The sequence below is a fragment of the Hemitrygon akajei genome, chromosome 7 (genome assembly GCF_048418815.1).
Source record: "Hemitrygon akajei chromosome 7, sHemAka1.3, whole genome shotgun sequence".
Taxonomy (NCBI): domain Eukaryota; kingdom Metazoa; phylum Chordata; class Chondrichthyes; order Myliobatiformes; family Dasyatidae; genus Hemitrygon; species Hemitrygon akajei.
Window position 1 is genome coordinate 177087795 of NC_133130.1, and position 26349 is coordinate 177114143.

At 40.2% G+C, this 26349-nt stretch overlaps 1 protein-coding gene across 2 annotated transcripts in view; it reads right to left on the bottom strand.

Moving 5' to 3' along the window:
* Nucleotides 1-14153: 14153 nt before the first annotated feature.
* rab14 (RAB14, member RAS oncogene family) overlaps nucleotides 14154-26349 on the bottom strand; it is a 33164-nt gene continuing 20968 nt past the window's right edge. For both annotated transcript variants that reach the window (XM_073052678.1, XM_073052676.1), the window contains 5 exons: nucleotides 25387-25564; nucleotides 20218-20284; nucleotides 18411-18498; nucleotides 16588-16618; nucleotides 14154-16233 (listed from right to left, as the gene is read on the bottom strand). In XM_073052678.1, coding sequence (XP_072908779.1) covers nucleotides 16056-16233; nucleotides 16588-16618; nucleotides 18411-18498; nucleotides 20218-20284; nucleotides 25387-25564 — 542 coding nt within the window. In that variant the 3' untranslated portion in view covers nucleotides 14154-16055. The remainder of the gene's footprint in view (nucleotides 16234-16587; nucleotides 16619-18410; nucleotides 18499-20217; nucleotides 20285-25386; nucleotides 25565-26349) is intronic.

Sequence of the window (26349 nt, forward strand, 5' to 3'; positions counted from 1 at the left end):
TGCCCAAGAAGAACATGTTAACCTGCCTCAATGATAATCATCTAGTAGCACATACATCCACCGTAATGAAGTGACGTGAGAGATTGGATGTTTGCCTGAGGAATAACTTGGATCTGCCCTACAGCAGCTGCTATTACATTTGCTCTTCACTCTGCTCTGGAATATCTGGACAATGAAGATGCATATGTTAGGATGTTCTTCATTGACTATAGTTCAGCATTCAACACCATCACCCCCCATGAAACTCATCACTAAGCTTCCAGACCTGGCCTTCCATACCTCCCTGTACAACTAGATCCCTGATTTTCTCATTAGCAGACGCCAGTTCGTACAGATTGGCAACAACATCTCCTCCACACTCATCATCAACACGATGCACCACAAGGCTGTGTGCTCAGTCCCCTGCTCTATTCACTTTATACTTCTGACTGTGAGGCCAAGTACTGCTCCAACACCATATTCACGTTTGCTGATGACACCACTGTTGTTGGCTGAATCAAAGGTGGTGATGAACCTGAAAATCTGGCTGAGTGCTGCCACAACAACCTCTCACTCAATACCAGCAAAACCAAAGAGCAGATAATCAGCTACAGGAGGGAAAAAACAGAGGTCCATGAGCCCATCTGCATTTGGGGAACAGATGCGGAGAGGGTCAGTGGCTTAAAATTCCTAGGTGTTAACAAATTAGTGACTCTGTCCTAGGACCAGAACACAAGTGCCATCACAAAGAAGACACAACAGTGCCTCTATTTTGTTAGAAATTTGTGTAGATTTGGCATCTGTGAAAAAACTTTGACAAACCTCTACAGAAGGACAGTGGAGAGTATCTTAGCTGGTTGCATCACGACCTGGTATGGAAATACCAATGTCCAACAATGCTAAAAAAGGCTACAGAAAGTGATGGATGCAGCCCAGTCCATCATATTGAAAGCCCTTCCCATCAGTGAGTATATTCACATGGAGCATTGCCACAAGAAAGTAGCATCCACCAGCAAAGACCCCCAACATCCAGGCCATGCCCCGTTCAGAAGTCTCAGGTCCCACAACACCAGGTTCAGGAACCTGGTTGTCAGTCTTTGTTTAAGTATGATTTTTCATGAACTTCTATTGTATATCTTTTCCTGTAAGTACCTGCAAGAAAATGAATCTCAGGGTAGTATATGGTGACATGCAGGTACCTTGTTAATTAATTTGCTTTGAACTTTGGATAATATCCCCCGATACTTCAATAACATACTGCTACATGGAATGTTGCAAATCAAAATCTGATGGAATGAAAATATATTTTTACACTATTTCATGACAAATTACTTTTGCTATCAACCTGATAAAAGAATAATGAGTGAAAATTAATATTTTGGCTCTGAGAGCAACGTACAGTCAAAGACTGCCATCTACTGGATTCTTGATTGAAGCCTTCAGTAACAAATTAAAAGGTATTTAATAGATATTTCAATTTATAAGCAATAAAGCTATTTAAATCTACAACATCTTGTTGTACAACATCATTCAGTGGCCAGTTTATTAGGTACACTCGTAAATGCAAATATCTAATCAGCTAACTCAATGCATAGAAACATGCAGACATGGTCAAGGGGTGGAGTTGTTGTTCAGACCAAACATCAGAATGGGGAAGAAACGTGATGCAAGTGACTTTGACTGTGGAGTAAGTGATTTTGACTTTGGTGTAGGATGGGATGGTTTGAGTATCTCAGAAACTGCTGATCTCCTGGGATTTTCACACACAACAGTCTCTAGAGCATATATGTCAAACTCAAGGCCCGCGGGCCAAATCCGGCCCGTGGTGGAATTATCTTTGGCCCGCGAGATAATATCTAATTACTATTAAAGCTGGCCCCAGTAATCGAAGCGCCTATGGCGTATGATATGGCTAATGCTGAGTTTATTCAGGTACCAGGTTTTCAGGGTTTTTAGTGTTTATTCGGCAGTCTTGCTCAGCAGTCTTCTTCATAAGAAACGGAATTTGTAAAGTGAAACACTTTGTAGTTATAGCAGAGACTGAGACACATGAGAGCAGGCTGAAGAAACGGAGGCAACGAAAGCTGCATTTTGCTCAATCCGGCCCGTGACCTAAAATGAGTTTGACACCCCTGCTCTAGAGTTACAGAAAATGGTGTAAAAAATCAAATAAAAATGAATGTGGTTGAAAATACCTTGTTAATGAGAGAAATCAGAGGAGAATGGCCAGGCTGGTTCAAGCTTCTTCCGGTAAGATGGCAGCATGCTCAGACACGATGGATTCCATGAGGCCAACCAACAGTGTTATTTTCTTTTGTAAACATTTTTTATGATCACAAGACTCTGCTTGACATTAGGAACTTGAAGTACTGTAGATCTGCCCATTAGTGAGTTGCTCATTGGCTGAGAAACTGAAGGAGCTGCAGTTGGTGCAGATCATGCTGCAGCCTGCATCGGAGAGGCATGAGAGGAGTTGGTGTGCGAATGCAGTGCGCAGTCTAACCGCAAATGATTGCCTTATTTGCTTTTCTTGTGATCGCAGGATGGTGAACATTGTTAATTTGTAATACTAGAAGTCCAGTTCACTAATTTATTGGCAGATGGTAGGAGACTGCGTGGCCTGGGTCATAGCAAGGACTAGGTTCAAGCTGCGGAGTCGCTTGTTTACTGCAGCTCAGTAGAGAGGCTTTGGAGTCGGTGCACTCCACCAGAGGGTTGGAAGCTGGAAGCAGTGCTGCCCCCCAGTGTTCACTTGTCAGAAGACAAGCCATATTGTGTTCGACTGCTGGATGCTGCAACATTCATGGACTTATGGTCTTGGACTATATTCTTTTATTGTGTAACTGCATTTTACTAATAGCTTATATGTACTTGCTACCTCATATATGCTCTATGTGTCTTCTGCTGTGTATGACTGTTGGTACTGTGTTTTGCACCTTGATCCCAGAGTAATACTGTTTCATTTGGCAGTATTCATGTATGGTTGAATGACAATTAAACCTGAGCTGACAGGAAGGCGACAGTAACTCATATGACCACAATGCATCTTAGAACACACAACAAGTCAACCCTTGAAGTGGATGGGCTACCACAGCACGGTCCATGAACATATACTCGGTGGCCACTTTATAAGGGTCAAGAGGTACCTAATAAAGTGGCCACTGAGTGTATACCAAGTTAAAGACTGGATAGAAATCACTAGCAAACTTGTTAATTAAAATGTGTTTTAGAGGGAATTAATCATTTAATTCTTTAAAAGATATTCCTTATTTCTACAGCTGGCTGAATACAGTCAACTACCATTTTGTCATTACTTTTCATACAGGACCAACTGCTCTGCTGTTTTAAGAACAATTCTCACATCCATTGCAGTGTACTTGAGTTGTGATGACATGGAAAGAAACTAGTCCAGGAATGTGTCAGCAGTGCTTTGTTACTGGAGGAAAGGGGTGGGAGAGGCTCCCATTGGTTACAAATTCACATTTGAAATAAAGCTTCTCAAACTGTTTATAATATTCTATTCTCAGCTCTAGCTCCTCCCCACATCTTCTTAATATTTACACCAAATCTCCAGCTTCAAAAGGGCAAGAATATTTGTGGTGCAGGAGTTTAAGATCCGTGCACAAATATTTTTACAATGTTGGACGTCACAGTCTCACTTTGTAGTATTGTTAAATGGGGCATATTTCTTGGATATTATTCACCCACACATTGTTTATATAGAATTTTATTTTATATTTTGAATGTCAAGTTGTCTGATAGATAATTTGATTCAGTTGGAACACTGTAAGCATTACAACCTTTGAATATTCAAAAGTAGAATCTTTCCATTTGTTTTTCCTGACCGTCTTCCCTCTTAAAGTGACGGTTTACATTCCCATAGCACCTTTAAAATTCAAAGTAAATTTATTGTCGAAGTACATATATGTTGCCATATACAACCATGAGATTCATTTTCTTGCAGACATTCACAGTAGAACAAAGAAATGCAATACAATTGATGAAAAAAAGACTGATAGACAAAATACAAATCGCAAGTCCAAAAAACAAACACACAAATAAATAAATAAATAACTGAGATCATGAGTTGTAGAATCCTTGAAAGTGAATCCATAGGTTGGGAAATCAGTTCAGTATTGACATGAGTGAAGTTATCCACACTGGTTTATTAGCCTGATGGCTGAAGGGTAACAAGTGTTCCTGATCCTGGTGGTGTGGGACCTAGAGCTCCGGAATCTCCTTCCAGATTGCAGCAGTGAGAGGAGAGCATGGCCTGGATGGTGGGGGTCCTTCTTCACGGATGCTGTTTTCTTGCAGCAGTGCTCCTTGTAGATGTGCCCAGTGGTGAGGACTTTGCCTGTGATGGATCCACCACTTTTCATGGACTTTTCTGTTCTTGGGCACTGGTGCTTCCATACCAGACCATGATGCAGGCAGTCGGGATACCTTCCACTGTGCATCTATAGAAGCACCTTTGACATGGCCGACTGTTCCAGCAGGTTGTCCAGTCCTACTCTCTCCCAAGAAATGCACTACCATAATTCTCCCCTTTCAGATACTCCCTTTTTGATCCTGGCACAATCAGTGGTGTATTCTTGACCTCAGCAACTCAGAGTAAAAGAATCCTCTGTCATTTTTGGTTCATTTGCCAATTGTGTTCACTCCATGTCCCCTACTTCATAATTCCTCTGACCATGTTCTATCCATCTATGGAGTCTATACCCTTTATGATTTTAAATATCTCCACCAAGCTAAGTCCTCTTTGAAGGAACTTCTCTAAAGTTTCTTTTCTCTGGAATCATTTTGGTAAATCTCTCCACACTTTCTAAAGCTTTCACATCTTTGTGAAAAAGTAGACCAGAATTGGACTCATTTCTCCACCTTGTGGCTGAACTATTGATTTATGAAGGTTCATTGTAACCTTCACTCTTGTATTTATGAGGCCCAGATCCCATATGATCTTACTAAGTACTTCAAGTTCAAGTCTAATTGTCATTCAACCATACATATTTATACAGCTCAGTGCTCCTCAGGGGCCAAGATGCAAAACAGTCCATACAGTCACACACAGCACATATAACTATGATAGCCCATACAATCACAAAATGATAATAGCACAAATCCCCAGGTGGCATGGGCTGAAGATCGATGGTGTTTGGGATGTTGCCCTGTAGCCACTTATCTGCATGAACAGGTACGCAGCAGTTCCTCATCTCGTGCTAGTTCAGGAGACAAAGGTAAATCAACCTGCTTCATGCTGGGTCAGCCAATCAGGCTTTTCTTCTAGGGAGCGAACACCAGAGATCAGCACCGACAGGAGAGGCAAGCTCCCAACCCAGAACAGACTCCAGAGTGTCTGCTGCACCTCTGTTCTCTCCTCCCCCGGGTGGCTGTAACAGGCGATGTCATGGAATGAAGGTCGGGACTGTACAACAACCAAGACCAAGCAGCTCCCCGCCATCGGACTCATCAACAGACTAAACTTGCACTATTTTATATTACCAATGTCCAACAGGGTCTTGTGATCACAAGGGACACGTTGAAGACACACATCTGCAGCAGTTGTTGGATCCGGAGAGGCCGCTGCAACCAAGCGTGCCACCACCTTCTTCTCCGACCCTTTACCTTTTCCACCTGCCTGGCTTCACCCATCACCTTCAACAAACTGCAGACAGCTTGAACCCTCAATACTGTCCATTCTGGAATTGTGCCCTCTGACTTATATTACCTCTTCTCAATCTCCTCATCACATTTCGCAGCTTTAAATTTCATTTGCCACTATCTGTCCATACCTTTGCAAAGTCTATTCTCCTCAAAGGTCACCATGACTACATGTCCAAAGATAAACAGTGCTCCTAAGCAGAATCAGAGCAGGCCTCTTAGCACTGGCGTACAACATGGACATTGTTGTTTTGCAAAATTGGTACAGTGCAACACCTAATCAAACTACAAGTTACAATAAGAAATAGTTTTTAAAATACTGCTGAAATCGTAGTGTTCATGGGTTAATGAACCATTCAGGAATCTGATGGCGGAGGGGAAGAAGCTGTTCCTAAATGATGAGTATGTGGCATCGAGCTCCTGTACCACCTCCCTGATGGTAGCAATGAGAAGAAGGTATCTCCTGGATCGTGTGAGTCCATGATACTCATACAAGGTGGGGGCATGGCACTACTGATCAAAGATAGTGTCATCAAGTCAATTTTTATTGTCATTTCAACCATAAACTGCTGGTACAGTACACAGTAAAAATGAAACAACGTTCCTCCAGAACCCTGGTGCTACATGAAACACAAAACTACACTAGACTATGTGAGACAACTCAAGACTACACTAGACTACATAAAACAACACAAAAACTACACTAGACTACAGACCTACACAGGACTACATAAAGTGCACAAAACAGTGCAGGGCAGTACAATAATTAATTAATAATAAACAAGACAATAGGCACAGTAGAGGACTAATTTCAATATAATAATAAATGATGTAGGTATCAGTCTAGACTCTGGATAGTGATTCTGATGGCTTGGGGGAAGAAACCATTGCACAGTCTGGTCGTGAGAGCCCGAATGCTTCAGTACCTTTTGCCAGATGACAGGAGGGAGAAGAGTTTGTACGAGGGGTGTGTTGGGTTCTTCACAATGTGGTTAGCTTTGCAGGTGCAGCGTGTGGTGTAAATGGCTGCAGAAAAGGAGGAAGCCATGGAGGGATTGTCTACTGAGTCTCTGTGGGTGGAAGTTAGGAACAGGAAGGGTTCAATAACTCTACTGGGTATTTTTTTTATAGACCACCCAATAGTAAAGGGACATCAAGGAGCAGATAGGGAGACAGATTCTGGAAAGGTTTAATAATAACAGGGTTGTCATGGTGGGAGATATTAATTTCCCCAATATTGATTGGCATTTCCCTAGAGCAAGGGGTTTAGATGGGGTGGAGTTTGTTAGGTGTGTTCAGGAAGGTTTCTTGACCCAGTATGTAGATAAGCCTACAAGAGGAGAGGCTGTACTTGATCTTGTATTGGAAAATGAACCTAGTCAGGTGTCAGGTCTCTCAGTGGGAGAGCATTTTGGAGATAGTGATCACAATTCTATCTCCTTTACCATAGCATTGGAGGGGGATAGGAACAGACAATTTAGGAAAGCGTTTAATTGGAGTAAGGGGAAATATGAAGCTATCAGGTAGGAACTTGGAAGCATAAATAGGGAACAGATGTTCTCAGGGAATTATAGAGCAGAAATGTGGCATTCCAATGAGACACGGAAAGGATGGTAGGGTACAGGAACCAAGGTGTACAAAGGCTGTTGAAAATCTAGTCAAGAAGAAAAGTTTTCAAAAGGTTCAAAAAAGCTACATAATAATAGAAATCTAGATTATAAGGCTAGCAGGAAGGAGCTTAAGAATGAAATTAGGAGAGCCAGAAGGGGCCATGAGAAGCCTTTGGCTGAGCAGGATTAAGGAAAACCCCAAGGCATTCTACAAGTATGTGAAGAGCAAGAGGATAAGATGTGAGAGAATAGGCCTGATCAAGTGTGACTGTGGAAAAGTGTGTATGGAACTGGAGGAGATAGCAGAGCTACTTAACGAATACTTTGCTTCAGTATTCACTATGGAAAAGGACCTTGGCAATTGTAGCGATGACTTACAATGCACTGAAAAGCTTGGGCAGAGAGATATTAAGAAAGAGCATGTGCTGGAGCTTTTGAAAAGCATCCAGTTGGATAAGTTACCAGGACCAGATGAGAAATACCCCAGGCTACTGTGGGAGGCGAGGGAGGAGATTGCTGAGCTTCTGGCAATGATCTTTGCATCATCAATGGGGACGGCAGAGGTTCCAGAGGATTGGAGGGTTGCAGATACTGTTCCCTTATTCAAGAAAGGGAGCAGAGGTAGCCCAAGAAATTATTATCAGCCTTACTAGCCTGATTGAATTTTTTGAGGATGTGACCAGTGCATGGAGGTTGGTAACCAGTGGTATCCCTCAGGGATCTATTCTGGGACCCTTTCTCTTCATGATTTTTATAAATGACCTACCTGGATGAGGAAGTGGAGGAATGGGTTAGTAAATTTGCTGATGACACAAAGCTTGGGGGTGTTGTGGATAGTGTGGTGGGCAGTCAGAGCGGGACATTGACGGATTGCAAAACTGGCTGAGACTTGGCAGATGGAGTTCAACCAAGCAAGTGTGAGAAGGTTCATTTTGGTAGATCAAATATGATGGCAGAATATAGTATTAATGGTAAAATTCTTGGCAGTGTAGAGGATCAGATGAATTTTGGGGTCCAAGTCTACAGGACACTCAAACCTGCTGCACAGGTTGACTGTGTGGTTAAGAAGTCGTACGGTGCATTGGCCTTCATCATCCATGGGATTAAGTTCAAGAGCCGAAGAGGTAATGCTACAGCTGTATAGAACCCTGGTCAGACCCCACTTGGAGTATTGTGCTCAGTTCTGGTCACCTCACTACAGGAAAAATGTAGAAACCATAGAAAGGGTGCAGAGGAGATTTACAAGGCTGTTGCCCGGATTGGGCAACCTATTCTTATGAGAATAGGTTGAGTGAACTTGACTGACGGAGGACTAGAGGTGACCTGATAGAGGTGTATAAGATGATGAGAGGCATTGATCATGTGGATAGTCAGAGGCATTTTCCCAGGACTGAAATGGTTAACACAACAGGCACAGTTTTTAGGTGCTCGGAACTAGGTACAGAGGGGATGTCAGGGTTAAGCTTTTCCACAGAGTGGTGAGCGCGTGGAATAGGCTGCTGGTGACTGTGGTGGAGGCGGAAACAAAAGGGTCTTTTAAGAGGCTCCTGGACAGGTACATGGAGCTTAGAAAAATAGAGGCCTATTGGTAACCCTAGGTAATTTCTAAAGTAAATACATGTTCAGAACAGCATTGTGGGCTGCAGGGCCTGTACTGTACTGCAGTTTTCTATGTTTCTAATTTTAATGCTGGATCATCTTTTGAAGATGTCCTCAACGCAGGGAGGCCAGAGCCCACGATAGAGCTGACCGAGTTTCCAATCTGTAGCTTTTTCCAATCCTGTGCATTTGTACTTCCATGCCAGAAGTTGATGCAACCAGTCAGAATCAGTCCTTGTAACATCTCTTGAAAGCTTCACTCAGCATTTCCTTCCAGTCCTCCCTTTTACTCTTTGTGCCCCATTATTTGGTTAATTTTCTATTGACACTGCTATCTTTTTATGCCATGGATCTCAATCTTCATGATCCCTATTATATCAACCACACTTGATCCATTGACTGTTACTTCATCAGAAATCTCTGCCAGATGAATAAACACTGGACAAAGATTTTGCTTCTCAAATACTTTTGGCTGTACCTTTTGGATTTTGGGCTGCTAATCATGAAAATCTCCATGAAAATTCTCATCATTGCCATTTTTCAAAATCACCTAAATTTGTTATTTTAGTTTGTAATTCAAGTCAGAATAACTGATGCCAAGATTAAGGAAGGCGTTTTTGTTAGTCCACAAATCAAACAGGTCATCAATGACAGGCAATTCAAAGAACTTTCGGTGAAACTGGAGAAAATCACATGGAAGGCATTTAAGGCTGTTGTTGAGAATTTTCTTGGCAACCACAGAGCACCGAACTACGTGCAGCTGATTGACGTGCTTCAAGCATACAAAACCATGAAGTGCAACATGTCACTAAAGCTTCCCAATTAGACCTCTTCCCTGACAAATCTTGTTAGTGACAAGCATGGTGAAAGGTTTCACCAGGACATTGCTGTCATGAGAAACAGTGTCACGGCAATTGGAATCCATCAACGCTGGCTGATTATTGTTGGACACTTAAGCAAGAAGCCTCAGACACTAAGTACAAATGAAAATCGTCAAATCATTTTTAGCTAATTATTTGTCTTCAACTTCAGTCTATAATTAAAAAATGAGGAAGCAACACTCTCAAAAAATGTGTTGTCCAATGAAACCTCCATTTACTTCAGATTAGACAATTAACAGAAAAATGAAAATAAACAATAAAGACAATAGTAACAAGCTACAGGAGAATGTTTCGACTGGTGAAATGGGCAGACGTGACAAATGAAATTTTGAAGCAGAAACATGGCTGAAAACCATTACAACTTAATCACACTAGTTTTAAAAAAACTTGAAAAGTAAAGCAACAGAAAATCTTAATACATTTAAATTATTTCAGTAAGTCATAGAATAAAAATCACCTCTGCCATACCTCTCTACCTTGCAGTGTTCCTCTCCATTCAGAGGAATTAAATTGCGTGATTTGTCTATGGCACTGGTTCATTAGACAAGGTTCCCAATGCAATTCTGCATATTTTAGAATCCAAGCAACACACATAAAATGCTGGAGGAACTCAGCAGGCCACACAACATCTACGGAAAAGAGTACAGTCGATGTTTTGGGCATGCTTGAAGGGTCTCAGCCAGAAATGTTGACTGTACTCTTTTCCATTGATACTGCCTGGCCTGTTGAATTCCTCCAGCATTTTGTGTGCTGATATAGGTAAGTGAAGGGATAGTAAAAATCCACTTTGATAGGAAAAAGATAGTGTTTTTTAATTATGTGACAGTGAAAACTGTTGGCATGCAGATGGACTTGTGCGTCCTTGTGCAGGTTGGCAGATAATTATAATGCAAATGGACGATTGACTTTTGGCAAAAGATTTTCATAGAACTGAGACATCTTGTTCCAATCATAGAGTCCTGGTGCCTCCACCTACCTATGGAAAAATGTATCTAACATGAAGGTTCACAAGATTGATTGCTGTGATGGAATATTTCTTGTACAAGGAAAAATAGACTAGACCTCCTCTTCCCTCTTCTCCCACCCCAGATACAAGCACACTTATAAGTTAAGAGTTATCATGAAGAGAACATTCTTAGAGCTTGGCAAAGTTGAGAGTAGATACTTCTGACCAGAATGCCTAGAATTGTGTGGGGGTCCCAGTTCCAAAATAAGGCTCACCACTCAATGGAAATGGCTAGATATTTTATTTCTCCTAGAGGCAGTGAATTCTTAAAATTTGCTGTGTATTAAAGACATTAATAGATTTTTAGATATTACAATTAAATAAGGTTATTGGGATTAGTCCAGAAAAGCGGCAGGGGTAAAAGATTAACAGTGATCTTATTAAATAGAATCATGAGTCATAAATGACAGAAAGGGAAGAGACTGATGGGCCTTCTCTTGCTTTCATCTTCAGAAATACAGCATGTCAATTGGCCCTGTAGCCCATCCAAATTTGAATATTGCATTGGAGCTGTGCTTAGCCACAGTCATAACTGTAAAGCAAGAGATAAGCACCCAGCCTTGTGGTGCACCTATGTATGCTGGTAGAAATCATGGCAAAGTTGTAGCCAATCCAAACTGATTGGCATTTGCAAGTGAGGAACTCCGTTATCCAATTGCACTAAGGTTATGAGGCTGTTATCTTGGAAATATTGATTAGTTTAGAAGGGATGATGATATTGGATGATGAGCTGTAATCAATAAAGATATAAATATACAGTTACATTCTCAACATCAGGACTAAACAAAAGCAGGCTGAACAAAGATCGTGTTTAGGAGCATTCCCACGAGTACCACAGCTGCACACTGATTAGTACAGTACATTGCTTTACAGCAGCAGACACCGATCTGGTTCAACTCCCAGGTGCTGTCTGTAAAGAATCTGTACGTTCTTTTTCTGTGACTGCACGGGCTTCCTCTAGGTGCCCCAGTTTCCTCCCATATTCCAAAGGCCTGCAGCTACGGTTGGAGTTGCGGGCACGCTGTGTCGATGAGCTGCCCAGCACCATCCTCATCCATTCTACACATTTCACTGTACATGTACCAAATAAATCTCAGCAGATACATTACTTCAATAAATGTAAGCACAGCTCCGCTGGTTAAGATTTTCCTAAAGCAGAGTGCTCAAATTAACAGTTCAAATTTTAGATCATTTAACTATCTTTAAACTACTGAATATTTTGCACGGAAGGGAAATGGGACGATGTTAAACATCTTGCATTCAGTGTCTTACCATGCTAACTTTCCAGTTTTAGTGAGGACACTGTACAAGTGGTGCAGCACTCTTATTAGTACAGTGCCTTCAAAGTTGCAAACTTGCACAGCACCACAGAAATGCATGACATAAGATCATCAAAAATGTTGCTGGTTTAAAGTCCTTTTGTATTGAGGAAGTTAAAATTCAATGCTGGAGGTGTAGTGTAGGCCCAGAACAATTCCAGACCTTTCCAAAAAATATACTATGAACAGTGAGAGGGAAAAAAAAATCAGATTAGCTAGAGACTGTTCAACCCTTCAGGTACAAACCAGGGCATAGATCACTGAGTGGCTGGATGTTCATGTGATAGATTACGCATAGAGAAAAGTTGACTTAGCAATGTTAATAGCTCAATCAGCAATACTGTCAAGTCAAAAACAGGAAGAAATTTGAGGCATTGCTCTTTTCACATTTTTATTTCATGAGTCATGGACAATAAAAGTTTTAAAAGTTGGTATTGAACAGAATACCCAAACAGTTAGTTTTAAGGTTGGAAATCCATTGATATGATGGAATTCAAGTAACAATCTAAAAGTAGACATGGAGCAGTAAAGCCAGTTACCTTAGCTTAAACACTTCAGCTAGTATCCCACGGTACAGTTTACAGTCGGCTCTCCTTATCCACGGGGGATTGGTTCCGGGACCCCCCAGGGATACCAAAAAACACGGATGCTCAAGTCAGTGGACTTTAGGACCCGGCGGAGCTCTGGACCCACCGCTGGCAGTTTTTCTGTTCCATGACAGAAAATAATCACAATTGAAAATAAAAGTGGAAATAATAAAGCCATCGGAAAGAGGTGAAACACCATCGGTCATTGGAAAAGCGTTAGGCTACAGTCCGTCAATGATCGGAACAATTTTAAAGGATAACGTGAGAATAATGGAGCATGTGAAGGCCCTGCCCCGATGAAAGCTACAATTATTACTAAGCAATGCAGTGGTTTAATTATTGAAATATATACGTGTTTTATATGCATAGAAAGGGAAAATATATACTATATACTAAGACAAACGTTTGACTTACACTAAATAATACCGGATGTATCTGTTCTGACTTGGAGAACTTCCAGATTTTTGTTCGATTCCCAATCCGCGATAACCTATGCACATTCTCCCGTATACTTTAAATCATCTCTAGATTGCTTATAATACCTAATACAATGTAAATAGTTGTTATACTGTATTGTTTAGGGAATAATGACAAGAAAAAAATGTCTATGCATGCTCAAACAGCAAGTGCTGTAGAAAGAACTTCCAGGTTTTCCCGATCCACGGTTGGTTGAATCTGTGGATAAGGAGGGCCGACTGTAAACTAAACCAAGGCCATGGATTGCCAGGAGAACTGCAGATGTTGGATTGGGAGGTGCAAAAAAATGGAACCACACAGTTCTGGCTAATATCAACATTGGTGGAAAAGATAAACTGATAATTGTGGAATAGAATTCACTAACTTCAAGTGAAAGGGTGGTAGAACATAGAAACAGCTGTTGAAAAAAAAGTCAGGATTGTACAAATGAGAAGGCAAAAAATACCCATAGGAAAAGCACCCTGCTTCACACACTGGAGGAGTTGTGCAGCAAGATTTTGATTTGACTTATGGATACAAAGTGGACCTCATGATATTACTGTTTTAAACTGCAAAATATGTACTCCTGCTAGGGTACAGATCCTTGGATATAAGGTTGAAGGTCAACAGCAAAAACCCACAGGCTAGTATTCTTGTTTAAAAAAAAGATAATCAGTTGAGAGGTGAAAGGCCTTCTGCCAAGAGAAACAGAACTGAAATTCAACTGTTAGGAGAATGAAGAAAAATCAGTTTCAGAAACTTAAGGATCAACTGTTTCTCCAAAACATTGTTGTTGTATTTCTTTTGTTAAATATCCATCATCCCAAAGTACACATTGAAATGTATCATAGTACTTAGAAAATTCTTCAAAACCCTCTGTAATGTTAATTCAGAGCAGCCATTTCCTTTCTCATCCTAGTTTAAGCTACATTGCACAACCAAGCAGAGAACACATGTCATTCCCTAACTGCCATAATGAGGAATATCAATTGACCAAGCTTACAGTTCGAAGAGCCAGCCATAGTTAAATTTGAAGTAATAAGTACAAGGACAGATTAACTAGATACAGGTACTTTATTTACAAATATTCAGATTAATAGCATTTGTTTCATCAAATGAAAGTTACAGCAGTTCAAAGTCTTTTTCTGTCACATATAAACAAGATCTACTGTAAGCTGTTCAGGAGTAGTCCAGATCTCACACCACCTAATGACTAAAGCAAACTTTAGCAAATTTAGAATGAAATACCTTGCTAAATCCCTGCATGTTGTACACACAAGGCCATGGTCCCTGGGCAACACCTCACTAAAGCAAAGGCTTAACATCATAACGAAGACAATAGACTTCTAACCACACTGCCTTTGACAACACTCCCATATATTCAACATAAAGGCTCACATTCTTAAAATTAATAGCAAGACTCTACAAACAAGGGACATTGCACAAATTGACAAATTTTCCAATATATTGCAGATTCCAGTTTGGCCTTCCCAAAGCATTTCTGTACAGGATCCCATTTTTCTACAGGAGTGAAGGTTTTCCACCTGGTCAGTGTCTTTATTAAGGGTACGTATTTTGAACATTAAGCATCATTTCTATCAAAAGTAAACCAAGCAGTGCAGCCCCATTTCATACACAACTAAAGATGCATATTATTAATTAGCATTTAACCACATTTATGCCGCCCAAGGCAACGTGCTGAATCACCATTGAAATTCAAGCTTTCACCCCTTGAAATAAAAATCGAAATCACCCTACCCCTAAGTATTTAATACAGTGAATGTGTAAAATATAAAACAAATCTCCTTTAAGTCTACTTTTGGAATGAAATTTGGCTACTTAATTCATTGAGGGCAATTGCACCTAAATGTATTGAGTAAAAAGCACACATTCACCCAGTTATTTTCTTGAATGAAGTACTGCAGTAAATACAGCCAGAAATGCAGGAACATCTACAGAGAACATTACATGGTTGACTGCACAAGGACAGTATTATTAAATGGTACAGGTTTTCCACAAGTGCAATGATGGAACCAGATGACAAGAGAATATGAAACCCAACCAACTAGTGTTAAAAGTACTGCTCATATTTTTCCTTTAAAATGTGATTATATCCATTCTAGTGCTAAAGGGTCACTTAGATTGTACTGTACAAACTGGTACTCAGTGCCAGTGATCAATTTGTTTCTTCATTAAAATCATATACATACAGATGTATTTAAATGTTAGTTCAGTTCCTTCAAATTTTATACATATTTACGTGTTAATAAAGAATAAAATGACAAAAAGCACACCAAAGCCTTCTTTTGCATTTTAAAGAGGGAAAGATGAGTAATAGCCATTTCCCCGTGCAAGGTTAAGACAAGAGCTGGAATTAGAACCCCATGAAGACTTGTAACTGGGTGGGGAACTTATGAACAGCAACAAGCATACTCTACATGTTACAGACACCCTGTAGTTTGAGCTGGATGTCAGTTCACAGTCAAAGAACCTCAGTAACTTTGAACCGCACAGACAACAGTTGTATGGGTAAGAAGGTATTTACTGTACAAGAATCTTTTTGAATGGATAGTGAGGTTACGTCTATAACCCCTCCCCCCACCCCATGGTGGCAAGATGGAACTATACAACGTCAGCATATTTATTTGGCTGACAAGCGTTGAAATTGGATCACAGATTGAGGGATGATGAACTACCACAAGAACAAGTAAGAAAATATTTCAATTCTAAATTCCATGCATGAGAGGATTTATTACTCTACTCATTTTCCTTGTAACCTGATAAACATCTAAGGTGGTTTAGCGAGAGGCCTTTTTATCATTGTGTTAAACTTGTCACAGCAGCAAAATTTATCCTGTCAGATTATCAGCAGACAAGGAAGCAGTGAGAAATACTGCTTTGACAAAAGACAGAAGAGTAGGATGTGGAAGGTCAAGAGGTTCGCTAGCTGAAGATTACTAGCAGCCACAGCCTTCTCTCTGGGGCTGGGGCTCACTGATTAGTCGACCACCCTGTGGAGCAGACGGTTTATGCTGTACTCCAGACTCTGCTGCGTTGAGATCCAGACTGCCATCCTGAATATTCTGGTAGATTTTCTTGGCTGCCTCCAGGAATGCATCCTCAACATTCTCACCTCTAGGAACAAAGGAAGAGTCTCTTATTTACTGTCGCAAGGAGGCCAGGCTAAAAACCATTTCCCCAAGGCAAAATAAATCTATATACTTGCTTCTTACATTTAGTTCTCAAAGCATCATCCAGCATAGAGTCATGTGTTGGGAATTTTGGGGGCAGGGGCTGCTTTCTGGTTTTACAAAAACAAACACAAAAACTGCACCTGCTGCCAGGAATAAAATTCAGTCCAAAGTGGAAACGTTCTAAAGAGCAAATCACCTATTCCATATAAATTGAGAAAGGATTTTATTGATGAAAAGACAGCCACTATACTATTCCAAGACTTTTCTAGTGACTTGTATCAAGCAGCGCACTTACGTTTTTGCACTTGCTTCAAGGAATAACAGACCTGTAACAAAATAAAAAACTTAGTGGCAGAAATAATTGTCAAGTCTGTTTAAAAGCCCAAATTAAACAGCTTTAACCACAAAATATTTCACAAGACATATCTGTGATCATAAGTAAACTTAAAGCTATATTTTAAAACGCCCATGACATATAAGTAACTTCACACTTAGGCAACATAAAATCTAAACTCATTAGTACAAAAATCAAATCCAATCAACAGGTGAGCTGGAATACAAAGCAGTGGGGTTATGGACTGGATTTTAATTTGGTCTACTATTTCTGGCAAAACAGGAAGCAACAATAACATGCTACCTTATAACCTCATTTACAAAATGTAAACTAGCAAATTGTAGTGCTGCTGTTCTCCTCACCCACCAGTACAGAACTGCAAATGGATCAATTTAGTATGGCAAAAAGATTGAAAGCACAAACTAAACTGCAATAGGCTTAACTGTATAAACTACACAAATCCAAGTTAAATTCAAATTTCAGCAATAGTTTAACACTAAAATTTATACAGAAGACACAACCAGAAGAGAAACAACAGATGTGATTAAGTGTCAAGTAGTCAAAGCCAAAAGGTCATTGATATTTTTTTAATTTCATGGCCAATGTTTAAGAATAAATAATAATTGTAAGAAATGCTGGTCAAGTATTCAATCCAGTCCTGGGCATCTTATTTTGCAACAGGCTTCTTCTAAGAGATACCAGCCTAATCTTGGTCAACCTTTGCTGTACCTATTGTAATGGAGAAACTTTAGATACTAGAACTGTTGTCAAAGCAAGGCCAAAGAGAAGATTCTACTAAATTTTAAAATTACACAAACATGTGGGTAAAGAGTCTAACTTGCTCTGGTTTGGAATCAATAAGGGTTCTTCAAAAGCCAGTAAAAAGAAACCTTGCTGAGAAAGGGCTGATAAAAGCAAGGAAAGGCTTAGTGGGAACCAATGCATTTTTGTTTCCAAAAATAAACCAAAAATAGATAAATATTTAAAGATTTAAAATCAGTTTTGAAATCACTCCAATAAGGGCGCTGCCAAATACAAAGTGCTAGTCTCTCAGAGTTAAAGCCTCATTAAACATTCTCTGGCTTGATAAAATGGAACGTTTTAATACGGTGCTCATCCTAAGCATTTACTGATCATCAACCATACTGCATGACCTGAGCTTAATTACCAGATCTTGGAGAAGTGGTGCTGTGCTGGAGAATGGCATTCATCCAAACTTTTACTGCTTACAATGGAATCTCTTGGTGTGCAATGATCTCAGCAGATGGTACAATTTCTGCAGCCAACTTCTAAAAATCACTTCTTGGACATTTATTTTACAGTGCCAATGGATAAACTTGTTCTAACATGAGTGCCACAGTTAGAAACCCCTGAAATCAATTCTTACAACTTTCATTCTTGCCACAACTTCCAAGATTTCAGCAGTTTTTAAAATCTTCATTTGGGCAGGGAGTGGGTTTAAGAAACATGGGGATTTCAGAGCTAAAATAGAATCACAAATTTGTATCATTCAGATTCCTATCCACTGCATGACCAACATTATGTTTAGGTGTTGTCCTCTGATACAACGGGAACAGTTAAACATACAAAACTGACTAACATCAATGAAAATGATTTTATGATAAACACCTCAAAAAGATTACATCTAAAGACAAAGTATTAACTTTTCCAGATCTCTTTTGGATGTGATTAAGGAATTATATAACAATTTAGGATAATCTTCCTTGCCCAGAAAACTTGTTTCTAAATTGAGGATAGCTCTGCACGTGCAGCAGCAAACATACCATTTTCTTCAGCAAATTGCTTGGCTTCTTCATACGTTACATCTCGTTGAGCTTCAAGATCTGCCTTATTTCCTATAAGAATAATCACCTGTGCAAACAGAAATTAAAGTAAATACTAGAGGAAAAAAAGAGTCAAAACTGCAGGTGCAGTAAATCTACTCTTGAACAGCAAACACTGAAAATACTCAAGTTAGGCCACATCCATGGAAAGAGAAATGGAGTCAGCATTGACACTATTTCTCTTCCCACAGATGCAGTTTGACCTGCTGAACACTTCCATTGTCTTCCGGTTGTTTTAAATACTGCAGAACTTATCCTATCAGATTATCAGCATACAGGGAAGTTAAATTTCATGCATAAAACAAAACAAATCTGCCCTTACCGCAAACCAAAGGTTTGTTTGACAACAATTATGCTTCATTCAAGGAACTTGGAACAGATTCAGTTTATTAAAAAGTTATGCTGCAGCTAAATTATATAAAAAAGAAATCAGACAAGTATAGAGTGACAATCTGTTTCAAGTGACAGGAACAAAAAGTAAGCAGCCCAAATTTATACGGATTTACCAACTATTTAGATTCACAATAGTAAGGGACAATTTTTATAACCATGTCAAGTCTTCACATTTTTATAGATTATCAATACTGATCAACCCTATTTGCTTTAAATCCCATTTAAAAATAGACAATTCAGCAACCCAACCAATATGGATGCCTTACACAGATGAAAGGCAGTTATGTCTGACTGCCTGAAGCATGACATTAGGATTCAATGAGCTCAGCCGGTTTCTCAGCTGAAGCAATTTTGAAACCACACTTGCATGCCTTCTGCACCTGTCCAGTTGAGTCCAAAGGTAAGGAAGTGCTCATGGTCAGACAGAGACACATCTGACCCCTCATCCTGCCACTGGACTCGGGCACTACATACCTTGTTTCTTATTTGGCCCCTCAGCTTTACACCAATCATAGCTGGCATATCTTCAAGTTTCACTGACTTGACTGTATTGCTGACCTATTCTAGATTGGCATTTTTTTAAACTTTTAATTACTGACAAATTTTCCCCACAGTTCTGGAAATATTTTAAGATGCATTCACTATTTCAAAACGCCTCTGATTATTCTGTGCATTAGAACTTTGCTTCTGCCTCTTATTGCCACTGGCAAGAGATTTGGAGCAATACTGTGACCATAAGGAATATGCTGGGTTCATCTTTCAGACTGCAAAGTACTCTTGATCCGCTTTTGGTTTCTTTTAATTCAGACTGCAGGAGACAACCCCCAATGTTCCATTTTTAGTCAGTGTTGGACTTAAGATTGTCAATTAAATTTATTTTAATTAAAGCATAATACTGAAAATATGTAGTTAAATATAAAATGACTTTTGCATCACTGTTTCATTGCAGGGCAAATTCAAGATTTGTTTCAATGAGATTCATTTGAGTTAGTCACGAAGATATCAATGAAATTGCCGCCTAGCTGCATCAGCAGCACACTAATAGTCTCATGATCTGGTGCAGATCCTTGTCTCTTAGAGAAACAAATCAATTCAGCAAACAGTTTTAAACTGGATGAAGTCATTCCTTTTGACATGCACCTTTCCACACCAGCAGACATGGGCAAAAACTCTTCCCACCCTCTCCCCCTCCCAAGTTCTAGATCATGTTCCTGCTAAATGAGCTAATCATCCTTGAGTCAGAAGCAACACTTAAATGAAGCAAGTTTCCAAATAATTACCCTGGAAAACTTGCAGAGCTGCATTGAAGTCATTCAAAACTATTAGTCATTGCTTCTACAAACCATTCACTTACAGTATTTGGATTAGTCAAGTTTCTTGCATCTGTAAGCCAGCTACTAAGGTGGTTGTAAGTACTTCGCCTAGAGAAAACACAATTCACACAAATATATTGAAATTTATTATTCAAAGTATTATGCAGCCATAAATATAATTCAAATTGAAATCATTATAAGGTCTATGACTAACAGTGACACACATGAAACCTGTGGACTTGAGACAGTGAACGTTACCATCATAATTTGCCTTGCACGCAGTACATTTGGAAATATAAAAGGTCCTCTTAAACCAAGTTAGTTATCCTAACATAGCAGTTAGCATAACGCTTTACAGCACCAGCAACCCAGGTTCAATTCCACGGCCATCTGTAAACAGTTTGTACATCTTCCCGTGACCACAGAGATTTCCTCCCATATCCCAAAGACGTACAGATTAGTGCAGGTTCATTGTTCACATGCGTGTAACTGGGTGGTGCGAGTTCATTGGCCTGAAATGGCCTGTTACCGTGTTGTACCTCTAAATAAAATATTGCCTACATTAGAAAGCTAGTTATTCTGTACTTATTTACAATCATATTGCCACAGTGCTCAGTTTATAAAATAGCATCTTAAAATACATTTGCTACTTAGTTAGTTCAGGCAGCGCGAGGCAACATTAGAATTGATTCAAGATGATGCAAGAGGGATTACTGGATTACTGGGCTCCCTTCCAGGAAAGGTGGGACCTGTACAGACAAGAGTTTGCAACTGAACTGGAGCAGTCTAATATCCCTGCGGAAATGTTTACCAGTGCTACACAGGGATTGGGGGGGGTGTTAAACTAGAGTGGGGATGGGGACCAGAGTGTCAGAACAGATAGTGGACTGGTTGTGGGGAAAGATGTTATTAAGACTACTAACACAGAAATCAGAAGGTTGAGCACGGTGGGACTGATGTTCAGAGTTGCATATATTTCAATGCAAGGATTAATGCAGGAAAGGTGGATTGAGTTTAAGTAATGGATCAGCATGTGGTATGATAACATTAGCGAGACTTGGTTGCAGGAGGGGCAACAGCTCAATGTTCCAGGGTTCCATTGTTTTAGATGTAATACAGCAGGAGGGATTAAAGAGAAGCACTGTTCAACATGATCGGCTAGAGAGCTCATCTACTGAAACCATATGGTTGGAATGAAGTAAGAAAGGATGACCATGTTATTGGGATTATATTACAGACCAGCCAACAGTCAGCAGGATTTAGAAAAAGAAATTTGTAAAAATAAAGTTGTGATAATAAGTAATAACTTTCTACATATTGCCTGGGATGCCCATACTGTAAAAGAACTGGATGGGACAGAATTTGTCAAATGTGTTAAAGTTTCCCTAATCAATTCACAGGTCCAAACTGAAGAGAGTGCAATACTAGATCTCCTATTAGGGAATGAGACAGGGCAAGTGACAGAAGTTAGGGCAGGGGTTCCCAACCCGGGGTGCCCGCACCCCCAGGGGGTGTAAGATGGAATTTCAGGGGGTGCAACAATGAGTGGCTTGTGTCCTTGAGTGACGAGTCATCACTCAGCCAGCTGCCAGTGTGCCTTGAGAAGTGGTAGTAACGTTTGTCCCAAGCTCATTCCAGTCTCCCGCCGCCCGAGTCAGCGTTGAGGATTCTCATCAATATTAGCTAGGTTACATCTCAGAGTTAAGAATCATCTCAAAACGCCAAAATCTTTATACATCCCGAATCAACCATCGAGTAACAACTTCGTGTTAAAACTAAACCCGCAGACAGTAGGTAAATTATTTAATTATAAAATTTTAACAAGCCGCATTTTGATAAAAAGCAGCTGAAGTCATTCATTCGTATTGTGGCTCATTTGGAAATGCTGTCAGAATCGTTCAATGAATATTTTGCTGCTGGAGACCTGAAGATTTCAGAAGAATGGATTATGAATCCATATTCCTACAATTTGGAGAAAATGTCAGATGAGGAAGAGCTGAAGGAAGATCTTATTGATTTGCGGACAAATCGAGCTCTTGAAATGCAATTTGAAAGCAAGACTTTGGAGGAGTTTTGGTGTGCAGCACTGGATATGTTCCCAAGACTTGGTGGAAAAGCACTCCGTGTCCTCATTCCATTTGCAACAACATACTTATGTGAATCTGGATTCAGTTCTCTTTTGTCAATCAAGACAAAATCTAGGAATCGCCTGAATCAACAGGCAGACCTGCGGATCGCAGTCAGCAAGAAAGTTCTACATCTTGACAAAATCATGAATGAGAAGCAGGAGCAAAGTCGTCATTGTGTTCACAACTGGGATTGATTTTACTGTTTACAATTATTTCTGAATAAATTAGAATCAAATTGCTCAATTTATATTTGCATTTTATGCACTGAGTTAAAAGCTTGTTTTTTTAAGTTCAATTTGTTCACCCGCAGTATTGTACGTGGTTCAAAAATTAGAAATTAGACGACTTCATCTCCAAATGTGATATTACTTTTGTAGGGGGTGCAAACATTAATCAAACATTTCCTAGGGGTGTGGGGCATAGAAAAGGTTGGGAACCACTGAGTTAGAGGAACACGTTGCATCTAGTGACCATAATGCTATTAGCTTCAAAAATAATTCTGGAGAAGGATAGGTCTGGTCCTTAGGTTGAGATTCTAAATTGGAGAAAGGCCAATTTTGATGGTATCAGAAAGGATCTGGCTAATGTGGATTGGGACAGGCTTTCTGACAAAGATGCACTTGGTAAGTAGAAAGTTTGAGAGTACAGAGTTTCCATGTTTCTGTCAGAATAAAAAGGCAAGGCTAACAGGTTCTGGAAACCTTGGTTTACGAGAGATATTGAGGCCCTGATTAAGGAGGAGATGCATAACAGGTAGAGACAGAATGAGCAAATGCCCCCCCCCTCCCCCGAGTACAAACGCAAAAGAACACTCAAGGAAATCGGAAGGGCAAAAAGACAACATGAGGGTGCTGTAGCAGAAAGGCAAAGGAGAATTGCAAAGGCTTCTACATATTAAGAGCAAAAGGATAGCAAGGGACAAAACTGCTATCTGGAAGATCAGAGTGGTCATCTAAATGGACTGTTTGCATCTGTATTTACTCAGGAGATGGACACAGTAAAGCAAGGGAGCAGCGAAGTTATTAACTGTATACATATTATAAAGCAGGTGATGTTTGCTGTCTGAGGCAAATTCGATGGCTAAATCCCCAGGGTGTGACAAAGTGTTCCCTCAGACCCTGTGGTAGGCCAGTGTGGAAATTTCAAGGGCTCTAGCTGTGATACTTAAAATGTCCTTAGCCACTAAAAGTGAAGAGCTGGAGGATGGCTAATGTTGTCCTGTTGTTTAAGAAAGGCTCTAAGAATAAGCCAGGAATTTATAGGCCGATGAATCTGAAATCAGTAGCGGTAAATTATTGGAAGGTATTCTAAGAGACCAGATTTGACAATGGCTTTGCTGGAGAAGCCAGAGAGTGGTAGTAGATGGCTGCCTTTGATTGTAGACCTGTGACGAGTGGTGTGCTGAAAGGATCGGTGTTGGGTTAGTTATTGTTTGTCATCTGGATAATGTGGGAAACCAAACCAGCAAATGATATCAAGTTTGGGAGTATAGTGGACAGCGAAGAAGACTATCAAGGCATGCAGCGAGATCTGGAAAAATGAGCTGAAAATGGCAATGGAATTTAATGCAAACAAGTGTGAAGTGTTGCAACTTTGGGCAGACAAACTGGGGTTTGTGAAGTGTTCTCAGGTAACACGAGTGAATCTGCAGATGCTGGAAATAAATTTTTAAAAAACAAAATGCTGGCAGAACTCAGCAGGCCAGACAGCATCTATGGAAGGAGGTAGTGAGGTTTCGGGCCGAAGCGTCGTCACTACCTCCTCCCATAGATGCTGTCTGGCCTGCTGAGTTCTGCCAGCATTTTGTGTTTTTTATTTGTGAAGTGTTCTTTGCATTTGTACTTGACAGTAAATAGTAGGACATTGAGTTGTGGGGTAGAACAGAGGAACCTGGGAGTACAGATCTAAAATTTATTAAAAGTATCATCACGGGTAGATAGGATTGTAAAGAAAGCTTTTGGGACACTGGTGTTTGTAAATCTAAGTACAAGAGTTCAGATGTTACTTTGAAATTATATAAGATACTAGTGAGGCCGAATTTGGAGAATTGTGTGCAGTTTTGGTCACCCACCTAAAGGAATGTCAAAAAGATTGAAAATTTGCAGAGAAAATGTACAAGAATGTTACCAGAACTTGAAGTCCTGAGTTATAGGGAAAAGTTGAACAGGTTACAATTTCATTCATCAGTGCATAGAAGAATGAGGAGAGATCTGATAGAGGGAAACAAAATTGAGATTGAGAGGGGATCTGATTGCAACATGTAAGATTATTAAGGGATTGGACAAGATAGAGGCAGGAAATATGTTCCAGATGCTGGGAGAGTCCAGTACCAGAGGGCATGGTTTAAGAATAAGGGGTAGGTCATTTAGGACAGAGTTAAAGAAAAACTTCTTCTCCCAGAAAGTTGTGGGGGGTCTGGAATGCACTGCCTCAGAAGGCAGTGGAGGCCAATTCTCTGGATGCTTTCAAGAAGGAGCTAGATAGGTATCTTATGGATAGGGGAATCAAGGGATATGGAGACAAGGCAGGAACCGAGTATTGATAGTAGATGATCAGCCATGATCTCAGAATGGCGGTGCAGGCTCAAAGGGCCGAATGGTCTACTTCTGCACCTACTGTCTATTTTCTATTGTCTAAAATTGAGGTGTACAGAGAGTAAAAGCAAGCAAGTTTTTCCACTCAGATTGGGATTAGATCATGGATTAAAAGTGAAAGACGAAATGGTTAAGGAGGCCATGAGGGGGAACTTCTTCATTTAGAGAGTGGCATGGGTGTGGAACAAGCTGCCAGCAGAAGAGAAATTTGGATAGGTACATTGATGGGAGGGCTTTGGAGGGCTATAGTCTGGGTACAAGTCAATGGGACAAGGCAGATGAATAATTCAGCAGGGCTGAAGGGCCTGTTTCAATGTGTAGTGTTCTACGACTCTAAAATTACTACTCATAAGCCAGAAACTGTGGTGTAAGTGGTCAAAAAAAATTAAGATTGGATATGAAACTAGCCCATCAGCTAGATAAAGAATGCAAATTTTGGTGAAGCTTTAAAAAAAACTCAATGTCATCAGCTGAAGTTCATAATTACCTGGTGATATCATAGACCATGAGCGCACCAGCAGCCCCTCTGTAATAGCTTCGTGTAACAGCCCTAAATCGTTCTTGGCCAGCAGTGTCCCAGATCTGAAGTTTGATCTTCTGACCACTAACTTCAATTATTCTGGTTCCAAATTCTACCCCAATTGTATGGGGACAGTCAGCCATAACTTAAATAGAAGGAAACATTTAAAGTTACAGGCAATGTGGCTTATTTTTGGAGCAATCGCATTTTAAGCATTTACACAAAATGACAATTTTTTCATATTTATACATCTCAATTAATCATTAAGCAAGAAGAGCACCTTTGTTCATTCCACCACAAAAGGCAGGATATCCCTGTGGCCATCCACATCAGTTCAACTTCCCATTCTGACATCAATCCACGGTGTCCTTTACTCCCACGATGCCACACTCAGGTTGTGAGAGCAACAACTTATAATCTGTCTGGGTAGCTTCCAACTTGATTGGGAAAAAAAACAAGTTCTCTAACTTCCAGTAATTTCTCCTCCCTCTCCCTTCCATTCTCCATTCTGGTTGCCCTTTCACTGTTTTTCTCCTCACTTGCGCATTACCCCTCTTCCTTCCCTTTCCTTCATGGTCCACTTGTCCTCTCCTATCAGATTTCTTCTTCTGCAGCCCAACACCTTCCAGCTTCTCACTTCATCCCACCCACCACTTCCCCTTCAACTGGTCCACCCATCATGTGCCAGACTGTACTTCTTAATTTGGGTTCTTCCACTTTCCTTTCCAACCCTGACAAAGTGCCTTGGCTTGAAATGGCAACTCTATTCCTCTCCATAAATGCCGCCTGACTTGCTGGGTTACCCCAGCACTGCATTGCACAATGAAGACCCGCCTATTTAGTTCTGACATGCATTATGTTGATAAGGGAGCGCACCAATATTTTCAAACAAGAACTCCCCAAGCCTTCATCTGATATATGCAACAAACT